Source organism: Podarcis bocagei, assembly GCF_964188305.1.
Source record: "Podarcis bocagei genome assembly, chromosome: 11".
Lineage (NCBI taxonomy): Eukaryota > Metazoa > Chordata > Lepidosauria > Squamata > Lacertidae > Podarcis > Podarcis bocagei.
The window spans coordinates 1820588-1834348 of NC_138136.1; the positions used below are offsets into that span (position 1 = coordinate 1820588).

Consider the following 13761-nt stretch of genomic DNA (forward strand, 5'->3'; position numbering starts at 1 on the left):
GAAAAGTTGTTTGCTGCTTTTGCCGCATGAAGACAATTTAGTCTGAAGTATGCGTCTCTGTGGCTGCTAACCAGAAAGTTGGTGGTCCAAGCCCAACCAAGAAGTGCTGTGGGCAGGATTCCTACATTGCAGAAAGTTGGGCTAGATGACCCTGGGGGTCCCTTCCAATGCGACCCTTCTGTGATTTTACACGGGGGCTCTCGGAAGCAGGTTGTTCACGCCCACCATTCTTAGTTTTTCTGAAGCTTGTTTCAAGCAAACTTGGACAACGGCTTATCAGGATTTCAAAATTAGACTTGAAAATAAGTATTCCACATGTGACCTGACATCAATAAATAGAGTTACAATTACAGCTTGGTCAGGTGCACTGGCAGACCTTGGCACCAGCGGCGTAGCGTGAGTTGTCAGCACCCGGGGCAACGCAAGTAATTTGCGCCCCCTAACCTGGGGCAAGGCAAGTAATTTGCGCCCCCCCAACCCCTAACCTGCGAGTTGCCGCTGGCGCTGCCGCGCAAACAACGCTGCTTGCCCGGAGGAGGATGGAGGCAGAAGCAGCCGCCGCCTGTGGCTGGGCCGAGGGGATGGTGGCGGCGGCAGGGTGCAGAGGCTGCCCGTGCCCGGCCAGGCGTCGGTGGCGGCGTCGGCGCTGCTGCAGCGGCTGCTCCTCCTGCGAGCAGTGAGCGGAGCGCAGCCACAGCGACGGCGGGGGGCGCGCGCGCTAGGGCGCAAGGCTGGCGGTGGCGGCGGGGAGCCCGGCGGAGGAAGGAACTTGTCCCTTCCCTCTGGACTCGCGCCCCCCCAGATGTTGCGCCCGGTGCGGTCGGCACCCCTGGCACCCCCCACGCTACGCCACTGCTTGGCACCTCAAATTTCAATGGCGCCCCATGCAATGCCAAAATCTGGAAGGGGTGGGGAGGCTGTGGAGAGGACGGTGCCTTAGCCCTGCCCCACTGCACAGCCACTCATGGGAGGCTCTGAGTTTCTAGAACTTTGGAGTCATAATTCTTATAATCCGTGATTGAGGGAGCGGTCCCATGCGCCCCCCGGCCCTTCAGCCCCCCCCAGATGGTGCCCCGAACACAAAGAAGTCAACAAAGTACTGTGAATGAATCCAAAGCTTCATTGATGCATATTAAAAGTCTAAGAAGAATTCTATATCAAAAGCCTGTCATGAAAATGGATGACCGAGAGAAGTGCAAACTTTGGATATGTTCAGTCTTTCTCCCCGCCCTCCGTTTAACCTTCACTTGAATTGACTGTTAGTCAAGGAAGATTTCTCTGGGATCCTTTTGAATAGGTAGCCTCTTACAGAAAATTAAAAATTGAATTAATTCTGTTGAACAAAGTTCACCAGCATGGAAGTAATTTTTCAGTCCAGAGCAATTAATAAGTAAGGCTGTGTGCACATCATACATTTAAAGAACATTCTCCTTCCCCCGAGAATTCTGGGAACTGTAGTTTGTTAAGGGTGATGGGAATTATAGCTCTCTGAAGGGTGAATTACAGTTCCCATGATCATTTTTTTGGGGGGGGGGAGAAATGTGCTTTATGTCCTTTTAATGTATAGCGTATAGACAGCCAGATAGGCCTCTCCTTTTCCTCCGTCCTCTTCAGATTTTAATAGGTGTCCTGGCTCTTTTCTTTTCATTCCTGCAGCAGGCCTTAACTTTGTGTTTGAGAAGGGACCCCAAGGGTCATCTAGTCCACCCCCAGCAATGCAGGAATCTCAGCTGAAGCATCCAGGACAGATGCCCATCCAACCTCTGCTTAAAAACCCCCAAGGAAGGAGAGACCACAATGTCCCAGGTGTTATGTACTGAACTTCTCACCCTGGGCCACCAGGGGGATACTGTAGATAGTTTTCACTCAGGTCCGCATATGCAAATAAGGAATTGGAAGTGACGTTCAGTGATTGGATATGTACAGAAAGTGGTTACTGTTGCTTTGTAGTTGAGCTCTATATAGTAAGCAGGCTGGCTGAACCCTTCAGCCCAGTTCTGTTCTGGCCTGTGAATAAACAAGAGCTGTTTGAAGAATCGCTGTGTCTGATATGTTCACCCACAATTTAACACCGAGGGACACCGTTTCCCTGTCAAACAGCTCTTCCTGATGTTTAGTCACAATCTGCTTTCTTATAACTTGAAGCCATTGGCTTGAATCCTACTCTTCAGAGAAAACAAGCTTGCTCCCTCTTCCATGGGTCAGTCCTTTATATACTTGAAGATGGCTATCCTATCTCCTCTCCTTTTCCAGGCTAAACATACTCCGCTCCATCAAGCGCTCCTCATAAGCCTTCGTTTCCAGACCCTTGATCATCTCGGTTGCCCTCTGCACACGTTACAGCTTGTCAATATCCTAATTGCAGCGCCCAGAATTAGACACAGTATTCTAGGTGTGCTCTGACCAAGGCAGAATAGAGTGGGACTATGAGCTTCCTTGATCTGGACACTAGACTTCTGTTGATGCAGCCTAGAATAGCATTAGCTTTTTTTTGCTGCTGCATTACCCTGTTGACTCATGTTAAGCTTGAGGTCCACCAAGACCCCTAGATCCTTTTCACATGTACTGCTAGTGAGCCAGGTGTTCCCCATCTTATATTTGTGCATCTGGTTCTACTTGCCTAAGTACAAAACCTTCCATTTGTCCCTATTGTAATTCATTATGTTAGCTTGCGCCCAGTTCTCCAACCTGTTAAGGTCATTTTAAATTCTGATTCTGTCTTCTGCAGCATTAGCTCCCACTCCCAAGCCCTGTCAGAGGAAGGGGGTGTGGGGTATGTGGCCACTCCAAGTGCCATCCTGGGGGGGGGGACATTGCCACGCACCCACCCACACTTGCCGCGGGCGGCGAGAGGCTAGCAGCGCCCCTCCCCCGATGCTCACCGCGTGGGCAGCGGGAGGCTAGCGGTGTCCCCCTGATGCTCACCGTGCAGGCAGTGGGCGGTTATGGACGCTCGCTGGGCATGCAGCTAGCCCTGCCCTCGTGAGCTGGCCAGCCCCACTTCTGCGCCACTCTGGGTGCCAGAGAGGTAGCTTCGCCTCTGTGCCCAAGTTTGGTGTCATCTGCACATTTGATGAGCATCCCCTCAATTCCTTCATCCAAATCATTTATATAGATGTTGAACAACAACGGGCCCAGGACAGAACCCTGTGGCACCCCACTTGTCAATTTTTTCCAGGATGATGAGGAACCATTATAGAGCACTCTTTGAGTTTAATCAGTCAACCAGCTACAAATCCACCTAACAGTTACCTCATTCAACCCACATTTTACCAGATTCCTTGTAAGAATAGTGCTGGCAGTGTGTGGACCCAGAGACTGTGCTGGGCAAAGCAAAGACAAAAGTGTTTTGGTTTAACTAGTCTGGAATAACAGCCATGCTGCTCCCATTTCCATCACAACTACTTCAGAACAGAATTGAGAGAGAGAGGGAGGAATGAGAGGGATGAAAGGCCCCAGAGTTCATCAAAACTTGTTTGCCATGATCACCTGCGTGGTATAAATCAGTGAAGTTTCTGTTTGGGAAGACATCCTATGCATTTTTGCATTTCTGAATTTTATCCCATGCTCTGGACTAGGTACTCATGTAAATTTGCAGCCCACAGATAAAATGCTAGTTGGATAAAAAATTATGAAATTGAGGGAACAGTGGAACACTGGAAAACTGTTTCTGCTTGGTTCTGCTCACAGCGGCGTATTTTCAGTCCTTGTCTACATCCTCTATCTCCCGTGTTTATCATCTTTTTGTGATGCTAACTTTTCTTGGCCTCCTCCATGTTCTGTGTAGCTTCCTATCAGATCCTCTGTCTCTGGTCACTGGAGAGCCAAGAGAGTGTGGCTGCTTCAGGCCACAGCACCCAAACTCCAGCGGGTGCAGAATGCTGTGGCGAGGCTCCTTACGGGGTCCTTGCCGTGGGATCACATTCATCGAGTGCTTTACCAGCTGCACTGGCTCCTGGTGGAGTACAGGGTCAGGTTTAAGGTTCTGGTTTTGACCTTTAAAGCCCTATGCGGCCTAGGACCCATGTACCTATGGGACCGCCTCTCCTGGTTTGCCCCACGGAGGACCTTAAGGTCCACAAATGACAACATTTTGGAGGTCCCAAGTCACAAGGTGGTTAGATTGGTCTCAACTAGGGCCAAGGCCTTTTCAGTAGTGGCCCCGACTTGGTGGAATGCTCTGTCACAAGAGACTAGGGCCCTGTGGGACTTGACATCTTTCCGCAGGGCCTGCAAGACAGAGCTGTTCAGCCTGGCCTTTGGTTTGGACTCAGTCTGACCCTTATGTTTCCCTCCCCTTATGGTTTTGATCTATGGGCTATTATTAAAAGGAGTCTGCATTTTAAATTGCATTGTAACCTGTAAAAAACCTGTAAAAAATTGGGTCTCCCCCCCATTATGATTTTACTGTAATTTTACTGGTGTTAGCTGCCCTGAGCCCGGCTCTGGCCAGGGAGGGCGGGGCATAAATAAAAATTATTATTATTATTATTATTATTATTATTATTATTATTATTATTATTATTATTTCTCCAATATGATTACAACAGCCATGACACAGAACTTGTTTTTTTAAAAAGATGTGTTCTGCATGTGGGTTTTGAAATTTGCTCATTTGTAAATCATTGCTCTAAAATCCATTTCTCATTTGACTCAGTCCATGTGTGAGAGAAGGACTGTTTAGCAGCATAAACACATTCTAGGGGAAATGATTAGAGGTTTAGCAAGAGGGCCAGAGAAATTCAGTGGGCCTCAAATAATAATAAAAATGACTCCTGTGTCAAATAATTATGAATGCACCTTCTCAACAAATACATTTCATTCCCAATCCTAACTGCACAGTCTACAATATCCATGCACATTCCATTTCTTCCCCATTCAAAAAGAATTCAGGCATTTATTTATGGACACTTCACCACCACAAAAACCACAGAGAACATGCAGCCAGTTTGTAAATCACTCTGCATTGCTTCACAGAGGTTAAGACGAACATGGGGCACATCTGTGGCATGGGGAGGCTGCCAGTTGATGCCCCCATGCGCTAACCTGGCCAGCCTGCAGTCATGCTTCACAGAACAATGCAAAGTAACAAAATAAAAAAACCCAAACAAAACTATACAAACAAAACAAATGTAGTATTTGTATATTTCTCAAATTCAGTGAAATTTTTATGTGATACAGGCCTAAGAAACGTGGATTTCTCAATGAACCCAGAATTTATGGCTAGCAAAGAAGTGATAGAAAATGCAAGAAAGAAAGAGAAACCAAAATATTGTGATGTCTGATGGCTCTAAAGAGCGTGTTGAGCTTGTAGGCTGATGCTTGGCTGACATTTGAGAAAGTACAAACACTCCAGTGTAAAGAGTCAACTGTGGCTGATTTAGCTTAGGCCAGAGTGGAGAATATACATTTCCAAATAGTGCAAAAACAAACATTTCAGAGAAATAACATGTAACATTGTGTGGTTTAACCAGCCATGGGTTGTTCTTCTGCATGTGCTACATGTTTTAGAGACAATATTGCATTGTCATAGACGAGAAATCACAGAATGTTGACAGCAGGCTGCAGTGCTAGACTTACGTCTCTGCATAAGAACAGCTGAAGGAGCTCCGGAGGAGGCTCTCGTAAGGGATCATATTCTCCAGCCCAGATTTCTTCTCTCAGGCAGATCCAGACCTGCCTAAAATTACTCTCTGAATGTGGTAGACATTTCCTCTTTGTCTTTCACTTTTAAAGTCTGTTTTGTGCAGAAATCAATCTCAGCAACATAAACACTGGATCATAGGCCGTGTATATATATATATATATATATATATATATATATATATATATTTGTGGGGGCCAGGCACCCACAAAGTCAATGAGCAAAGCTGGAGAGAGGCGGCCAGCCGGCCAGCCAGCCAGCCAGCCAGCCTCTGCCGTGCTGCCTCCGAGAGAGAAGCAGTCCAGCTCCACCCTCTGCAGTCAGAGAGGGAGGCACCCTTTTCTGGGTGGGGGGTGGTCTCTCTGCCTCCGAGTCTGAGCCCCTCCCTACGGAAAAGGGTGCCTTGCTGGCTGTGGAGAGGAAGAGGAGCCACCACTGGCCGCCATCAACGTCTCGTGCACATGCCTGCACATAGTGCATGTGATGTCATATGCATGACGCGCAACGCCCATTGCGTTTTTGGAGGTGCCCACATGACAATGACGGGCACCTGCAATAGCGAGAGTGAGATGGCATCCCTGCACTGGATGCTCATGGAGATTTAGCAGATCCTTTCAAATGTTTGATTAACACAAGAGCTGACAAACTCTGTTTTCCCTTTCTGAATGCATAAGTTTAAGACAGCACAGGGGCTCAATAATCCCCAGTATTTATATTTTATTTATTTCAAAACTATTATAAAGTTCTCCAAGGTAAGTATGTTGCAAGCTGTATCACAACCTGACTAGAGTTAGTAAGAGGCATCTGATGTGGTTATCACCTTAGGAGCTCAAATAATGAGTAACAGCAGTTACTTAAGAGTTCAAATAATCAGTATCAACAGTAAAACAGATTTATCTGAATCTCTATGTAAGGCTTTAGCACTTCCCATCCTGTTAAAAGACATTTACAGCCACAGTCAGCTTTTGTCTTGCCCCTTCTCCATTTACATGGTTCTAAACTACAATCAGCACACCACTTTAGAAAAAAGCACACACCCCAGGCAAATTTCTGCAGAATGTGTTGCACTATGTCACATCCTTAGTACAACATCAATAAATGGCCACTTATAGAGGAGCAGATATTTGTTGAAGGAAACCCCAAACTTTGTGACTCTCCCTATCCCCACTCTTCCCTTATACTCACAAAAGGAAGATTCTTGCAATATATGAAAAAGATGGAAAGTCAAACTCAAGAAGATAATTGCATGGATGCCATCCCTATTTTTGTTTGCTTGCATGCGATGCTATCTTTGAGAACAAAAGAGGAAGGATAATTTGAAAGAGGAAATCCCTTTTCTAAAGATAGTTTAGATATTTAAAACCATTAGGATGAAAAGAGCATAATGGTTTTCTAGCAAAAATTCCCATTATGCAGATATATTGTGAAGCAGGAGGTTAGGATGAATGCCAGAGCTGATGACTACACTTTATCCAGACGTGAACAACTGGAGAAGCCAACCTGCCTCTTGCTACAATCCATGTTCTTGAATTCTACAGGAACCCATGAGCTGCCCTGCAGAAGCCTAGGCTCACCTCAGGGATGCCCTTGATGTCACAGGGGATCTATTAGCACAGATGGAATCATTTGGACCCACCACTGGAACAAGGCCTCGTTATGAAATGCCACCCACATGTACATTCAAGTGGCGGGAAGGTAAATGGTGTTTCCGTGCGCTCTGGTTTCTGTCACGATGTTCTGTTGTGCCAGAAGCGGTTTAGTCATGCTAGCCACATGACCCAGAAAGCTGTCTGTGGACAAACGCCAGCTCCCTTGGCCTGAAAGCAAGATGAGCGCCACAACCCCATAGTCACCTTTGACTGGATCTAACTGTCCAGGGGTCCTTAACCTTTTTTTTTTTTAACATTCAAGTAGAAAAGGTGTGCAAATTTTCTCCAGCATGCCTGTGCTAAGCGTAGTCTTGTTCTTGCATTCCAATGGCTGCACAATCTCAGGCTAGGCTGGTCTGCCCTTGCATGTTGCCCCGGGTGGCACCAGGAGGATTAATTAAAACAGAACTCTGCGTTTTCAGATGGCCAGACAAATGAATTCTTAGGACAACAGAAATGTATGGAAACATTTAGATTGGAAACACATTAATAACATTTAACCTGCGCACAGTGCTTTCCAGAGTTCAAAGTTCTTCCCATTCATTATCTAGTTGTAATCCTTACAGCCACCATAGAATGTAAGTAACACAGCTGGATTCAACTCAATAGTTGTATTAGTGAGAGACAGCACAATGAGTCACATCACCACAACCAGACTTTCCCACCTGTCTTCACCAAATCAGCTCTAGGGCTTCCAGAGAACTCCCAGAACAGTGCGGGGGGGGGCATTCAATTTGGCAAGCAGAAATGCTTACACTGATGGAATCATTGCCTTAGCGTGACATTGAATTCTGCCCGATTCTTACCACCCACCCTGTAGTTGGGAGGACTGAGGCTAAGACAGTGGCTTCCTTCAGGCCAGCCACTGAATTTGTAGTGGAGATAGGAAGATATGACCAGGTACCTCCTCTTAGCCAATGTGCTACACCAGCTCTAAACCATATACAAGGAAACCAACTTTTGTTGCTTAATAGTTGGATGACACCTATAATCTTCTAATAAATATTTTGCCAGTATCTCAGAGTGTTAATAGCAGCAATCAGGCAGGTCAAAAGATTACAGCTGGCATAAACCAGCCCAAGATCCAGAAATAACTTTCAGAACTGAATGTTTAGTAGCTAACTGGGTTTCATGTTTATGCTCCAGAAGCAAACTGGGGGATGGGGGGAAATGAAGCAGGTTGGCATGATCTACACTACAGCCTTAAAGTGGCTTAATAGTCACTCCCTCTTCCCAGGAAACTTGGATCTAAAAGAATTCGCAGCATTTTCACACAAACTACAATTCCCAGGATTCTTTTGGGAGATGCCATGACTATTAAACTGGTAGAAAACCATTGCACGGTCATCATGTAGATATACATGATGTCTTAGATCAATATACATTATGTCTTAGATGTACCATTCAATGTATCATGAATAATAAAATTTGTTAGTTTTAATGTGAATTACATGTGTTGAAAAGGAAATGCATAGCTTAGCAAAGTTATGGTTATTAGGAAATGTTGTTAATATGACCTTGTGAAATTAACAATTTAAGTGGCAGGCATGAACATATTTTTTTCATTATACTTTCCTGTATTGTTTTGAGTCCTCTATCTTGAGCCATTTATTGAGAGTGTTAAAAATGATCTGGTAAGATATCACCTGATTGGAGTTTGATACCTGACTTTGGAGTATGAGAATCATAAACGTGCTTACGGTCTATCTGGTCTGCAAACACTTCCCCATAGATCATCCAATACGGCATGTAAAAAATATTCTTTGCCAGTTTCCAGGAAGGCTCCTCATTGGGAAAAAGTATTGCCTGTCTTGCAACACCAAAGCTCATCAGAACCACCAACATAATAATGACAAAATACATCATGTCTATCATCTGAAAAAAAAAGAAAAAAGAGAGAGACAGAGAGAGAGAAATATATCTAGTTTGACATGCTGTAAGGTGAGTGAAAATGTTTATAAAGCACAAAGATCAAATTGGTGTTACAGATTTGGGAGGGGGACCCCCCCCCCCAAACCCTAGAAATGAATGAATGGTAGGATTTCGATTATTTGGGACATGAAGGGAGGAACACACGCTCCAGAGGGATTCCTGGGCGAGCCTATGCAAAATCACCTGGCCAAGGTAGGGCCATTAAGAAACAATATGGGGCCATTGAGAGCCATTGGCAAGGCAAGAAAATTCCTTTCCCCCTGCCCTGAGGTGTGAACAGAGACAGGTGTTTGTTTGTTTTTTAAAATAATTTTTATTAAGTTTCATATTACCAAATTAAACACATCAAACCAATTAATCCAAATTATAACAATACATATCATGTAATCCAATTGTTTTCCAAATTATAAATTTTTGTGGGGGGTACCCATGCTTCTTGATCGGCAGGAGTCCAATCCTCGAATATTTGTGCTGCTTTCATCTTAAGAATGATATTTCCAGTCCCCTCTTCTCAATCCTTGTCGTTACTCATTTTCCTTTTCATTCACCTCCGAGTTGCTCCGCAAGTGGGTTGAAAAAAACAGTCTTATTTGTGTTTCTGTGGGCTTTGTACTGCTCTCTCGTAAATCACTCTCATCCAATAGTCCAGGCATTTCCGCTTGAGCAAGCAATCGCCATTTTGTCATTCCGATGAAATACAGTCTAAAAGCTCGCTCTTTAACTTTCCTGACCTGTTGCATCGTAAATTAGTCTTTTTCTAGGAGGGCTGCCCCTTCCAGATTGCAATCTCCTCGAAAATAATAAATCTTCGGCCCTCCCCAAGACCAAACTTCCTGCAACACAGGTCTCGTATCACATCTCCATTCTAACTGTGTCACAAAGAGAGCCCTTCTTCTTTCCAAATCCTTCACAGAGTAAAACCTTTAAGTTCATATTATTCCCACACAGTTCATTTTTAGTCCCATTTGCAATTAGTTGCTGTGACGGATCTTCTAAGAGGGAGGGTTATTAGTTAATCACATAGAGCAAAAAAACAAAAAGTCATCCCCCCCCTTTCAGTTCCGTTGCATTCCATTCCACATACCATGTCTGTAGTACTTTGATGTAATCTTCCGTCTCAGTCTTCTTCATTTCGGTGGTAAAATTGTTAGCAGATAAAAACCTCCTGCCTCTCTTGAAGCATGTGCGTTATCTTTCACCAATTTTTTTCCTTTTAAGTAACGCAACTAGTTTCGCACCTGGAAGTAGCTTCGGAGGAGTTCCGAGACCCGCAGAGGGTTGTGCACCCAGTGCCTCACCCCCTCCTTCTTCCGTACTCGGGGGTGATTTATGGCAACAGTGGGTGAAAACTGCATCTCTCCCCCCAGGAGAGATGAAGGGAGACTGATTTACTCCTCATAACCAGCCTCTAATTACCTTGTGCGGGCTGGATAGATGTTAATATCCGCCATCTTCCAAGGCGCCCCTAGCGGGCCCCCTGAACAGAGACAGGTGTTTGGAAGGTTGCCAGGGTAACTGAAAAAGTGACAGGGTGACAGGAAAAGTGAGTCATGAGCAAGGATTGCTGGGAAGAAGAAGCAGGAAGCAGGAAGACTGGGATCCATCTTGGGCAGGCTGACTGGGAGAGATGTCTTGAACTCCAGGGCTGCACTGTTGAATTACAAGCCCCTCTTGAGATGACCATGCTGTAATATTTGGACTCCTTGCATGCAGAGTGAAGGTGTAAATTGGTGAATAAACTATATTTCTTAAAGCTACAACAGTCTCCAACATATCTCAATTCTCCAAAGGACCCCAGACCCTGAGTGAGTGCCATGGGCTCCTGCCACCGCTTGGCAGAGGGGGAGGCACCTGACTTTTGTAACATTATTCAAACACCCGAATTCTAACAAGCTGCACTTGGATACAACCTAATATAAGATGCCACAGAAAGTGAAATGTTTCCACAGAAAACCAAAAGGCTGTAAGAAAAGTGAGAAACCGCATATAATGCACATTTCAGAGATACTTGATGGGGCTCAACTATTATAAAACGAGTTGTCTGAATCTCTCCCTCATTTCACTACTCCTTTGAGCAAAAGGTGGTGACAGTCATTGCCATTTTTTCTCCCTTGACAAGGACATAATGCTGGAAGACTTGACCTTCTTCCCCACTTCTTTCAGCTCTATGTGTCTTTCAAGATTCAGATGAATGCTACTGTGGGTTTTTCCTCTCTTTCTGCCTTGTGTGTGTGTTTGTGTGTGATCTAGGGGCAGAGGGGAGAGAAATGAGCAAATAGAAGGGTCCACGGCATGTGATCAAAAATGTAAATGTGCCCTTGGGTTTAAAAAGGTTGCTGGCCGCTTTTCTAAAGTGTCTCCTAACTTTCTGGAGTAGATTTGGGAATGGCAGAGGGGACTGCAGAGAGGAGAGGGAATCAGCAAACATCATTTTCTCCTTCTTCCACTTATGGAAGCTTCTTCTGGATCAAAAAACCTCCTAGCAGTGGAAAGACACAAACTGGACTTTTCAAGAATCTACAGAAGTTCAAATGCTTCAATGTCAAGCTTAAAGGCTGTAACAAAGGTTTTTCTTAGGGATACTTGATGTCTGTACTCATGTTTACCTCTTTTTGCCGATGTTATATATGGGATATATATATATATATATATATATATATATATATATATATATAAAAGCTTGGCATATTTCAGGTTTAAGAAAAAAAAAAGAGAGGCAGCAATTATTTTTTATTTCTGTGTTTCTATCAAGATCAGGGCCAGACCACCTCACTCACAAAGGTTTTCAGTGGAGTTTGATCACCCATTCAGCTGTGAGTCATCACCTCTTGGGTATTCAAAGGGGTGGACTTAAGTGATGGGCATGCAGGTGTGGACCAACCCTCAGTCTGGCAGGTCATTAGGCCTGCTTGGCCTCCCCATTTGTCTACCAGACCATTTTAGCCCAGCCACTCCTACCTCTGCCACACCTGACACCGTATATGGTGTAGGTCACATAAATTCACGTCTGGGTCAAAAGAGGGGTTCACAGGAAATGCTGATCAGTGACACCTTCAAAACCTTTTCCAAGGTGCTTTGAAGGTCTAACTGTCAGCTGGGGCTGACAGAGAGCCCTGCAGAGACAAAGCTCTGACAGTCCGCCAGCTGCCGTTGCCCTGGCTAGTTCAACTCAAGGAATTCCTTAATTCAGCTGTTGGGGCTGGGAGAAGTAGGCTGGATTCACATGTGATGAAGGGCAACATATAAATCTTTAAACAAACAAATAGTAGACAGTGGAAGTCCAAATCCCATTAAAAAAAAGAGAGTTTTGAATGTAATTCAAACATACATATGCAGAAATCTGGATTTTTTTTCCCTCTAAGGAAAGGTGAGACACAATATAGAAAACAATAATTTTAGCCTATAGTTTTTTTTATAGACCAATAAAAATGCCTTGCCTTTGACTTGGAGTACTATGCTGGAAACCCAGCCTCAAACCCTCCTACACTGAACAGAAGAGACATGGCCCCAGGTACAATGCGCCTGGAGGATAATGGCAAGGGTTTTGAATTGTCTGGAGGCGGACTGAGTGTTAAACCTGGAGGTTGCCTAAAAGTAGCATCATCTTCTCTTATTTTCAGTTAATCCTTAATTCAGTTAATTCATTACAAAAAGAAAGAATGGGAAAGCCTTTCTTACCATTTTCCCAATCATCATTACATATGGCCCCAAATACTTGTTCACCCCGAAGATGTCCAGCAGTCGGATATACCAGTAAATGATGTTGACACAGTATATGACACGGCCATCGCTCCTAAACGGCTGATCTTGGAGGCGAAGCACCATTCCCACAGAAAATAGGAGAATAGCAATGAGGTCAGTAACGTTCCAGTACTCTTGGAGCCACACTTTCACTTTTTGCAGCAGCTTCCCAGGTTCTGACATTAATATCTAGAGAAAGAGGGATGGAAATGTTAGACATGTTACTTCATGTTGAGTCCTATACATGGAACAAGGATTCACATCTCTTAAGGAACCCAAACAATAATTGCATGATTCAGCAACAAGGGCCAGGAAACACCAGTGAGCAGCTGTGCTCTGGACTCTGTGATGTTGACCTATGAGGGAGTTGCATTACCTGGGATCATAGACTTACAGACTATATTATTATTATTATTATTATTATTATTATTATTATTATTATTAGCAGCAGTAGCAGCAGCAGCAGCAGTAGTCCTATTTCTCTAGAGTTAGATGTGTCGGAGCTCACGCCACAAACAACAATTGTACCCTGCCCATCCGGCTGGGTTGCTCCAGCCACTCTGTATGGCTTCCAACATTAGAGGATGGATGGCGGCTAATGGATTGAGGTTGAATCCTGACAAGACAGAAGTACTGTTTTTGGGGGACAGGAGGCGGGCGGGTGTGGAAGACTCCCTGGTCTTGAATGGGGCAACTGTGCCCCTGAAGGACCAGGTGCGCAGCCTGGGAGTCATTTTGGACTCACAGCTGTCCATGGAGGTGCAGGTCAGTTCTGTGTCCAGTATTACCACCTGA

The 13761-nt window shown here is 44.8% G+C and overlaps 1 protein-coding gene across 8 annotated transcripts in view; it reads right to left on the minus strand.

The window, feature by feature from the left end:
• TRPM3 (transient receptor potential cation channel subfamily M member 3) overlaps positions 1-13761 on the minus strand; it is a gene marked incomplete at its 5' end in the record, with an annotated part of 449010 nt that overhangs the window by 12971 nt on the left and 422278 nt on the right. For 5 of the 8 annotated variants that reach the window (XM_081213522.1, XM_081213517.1, XM_081213520.1 and 2 more), the window contains 2 exons: positions 8994-9168; positions 12904-13155. In XM_081213522.1, coding sequence (XP_081069648.1) covers positions 8994-9168; positions 12904-13155 — 427 coding nt within the window. Of the gene's footprint in view, positions 1-8957; positions 9169-12903; positions 13156-13761 lie in introns of all 8 variants that reach the window. The other 3 variants (XM_081213521.1, XM_081213519.1, XM_081213518.1) reach the window with 1 other exon arrangement.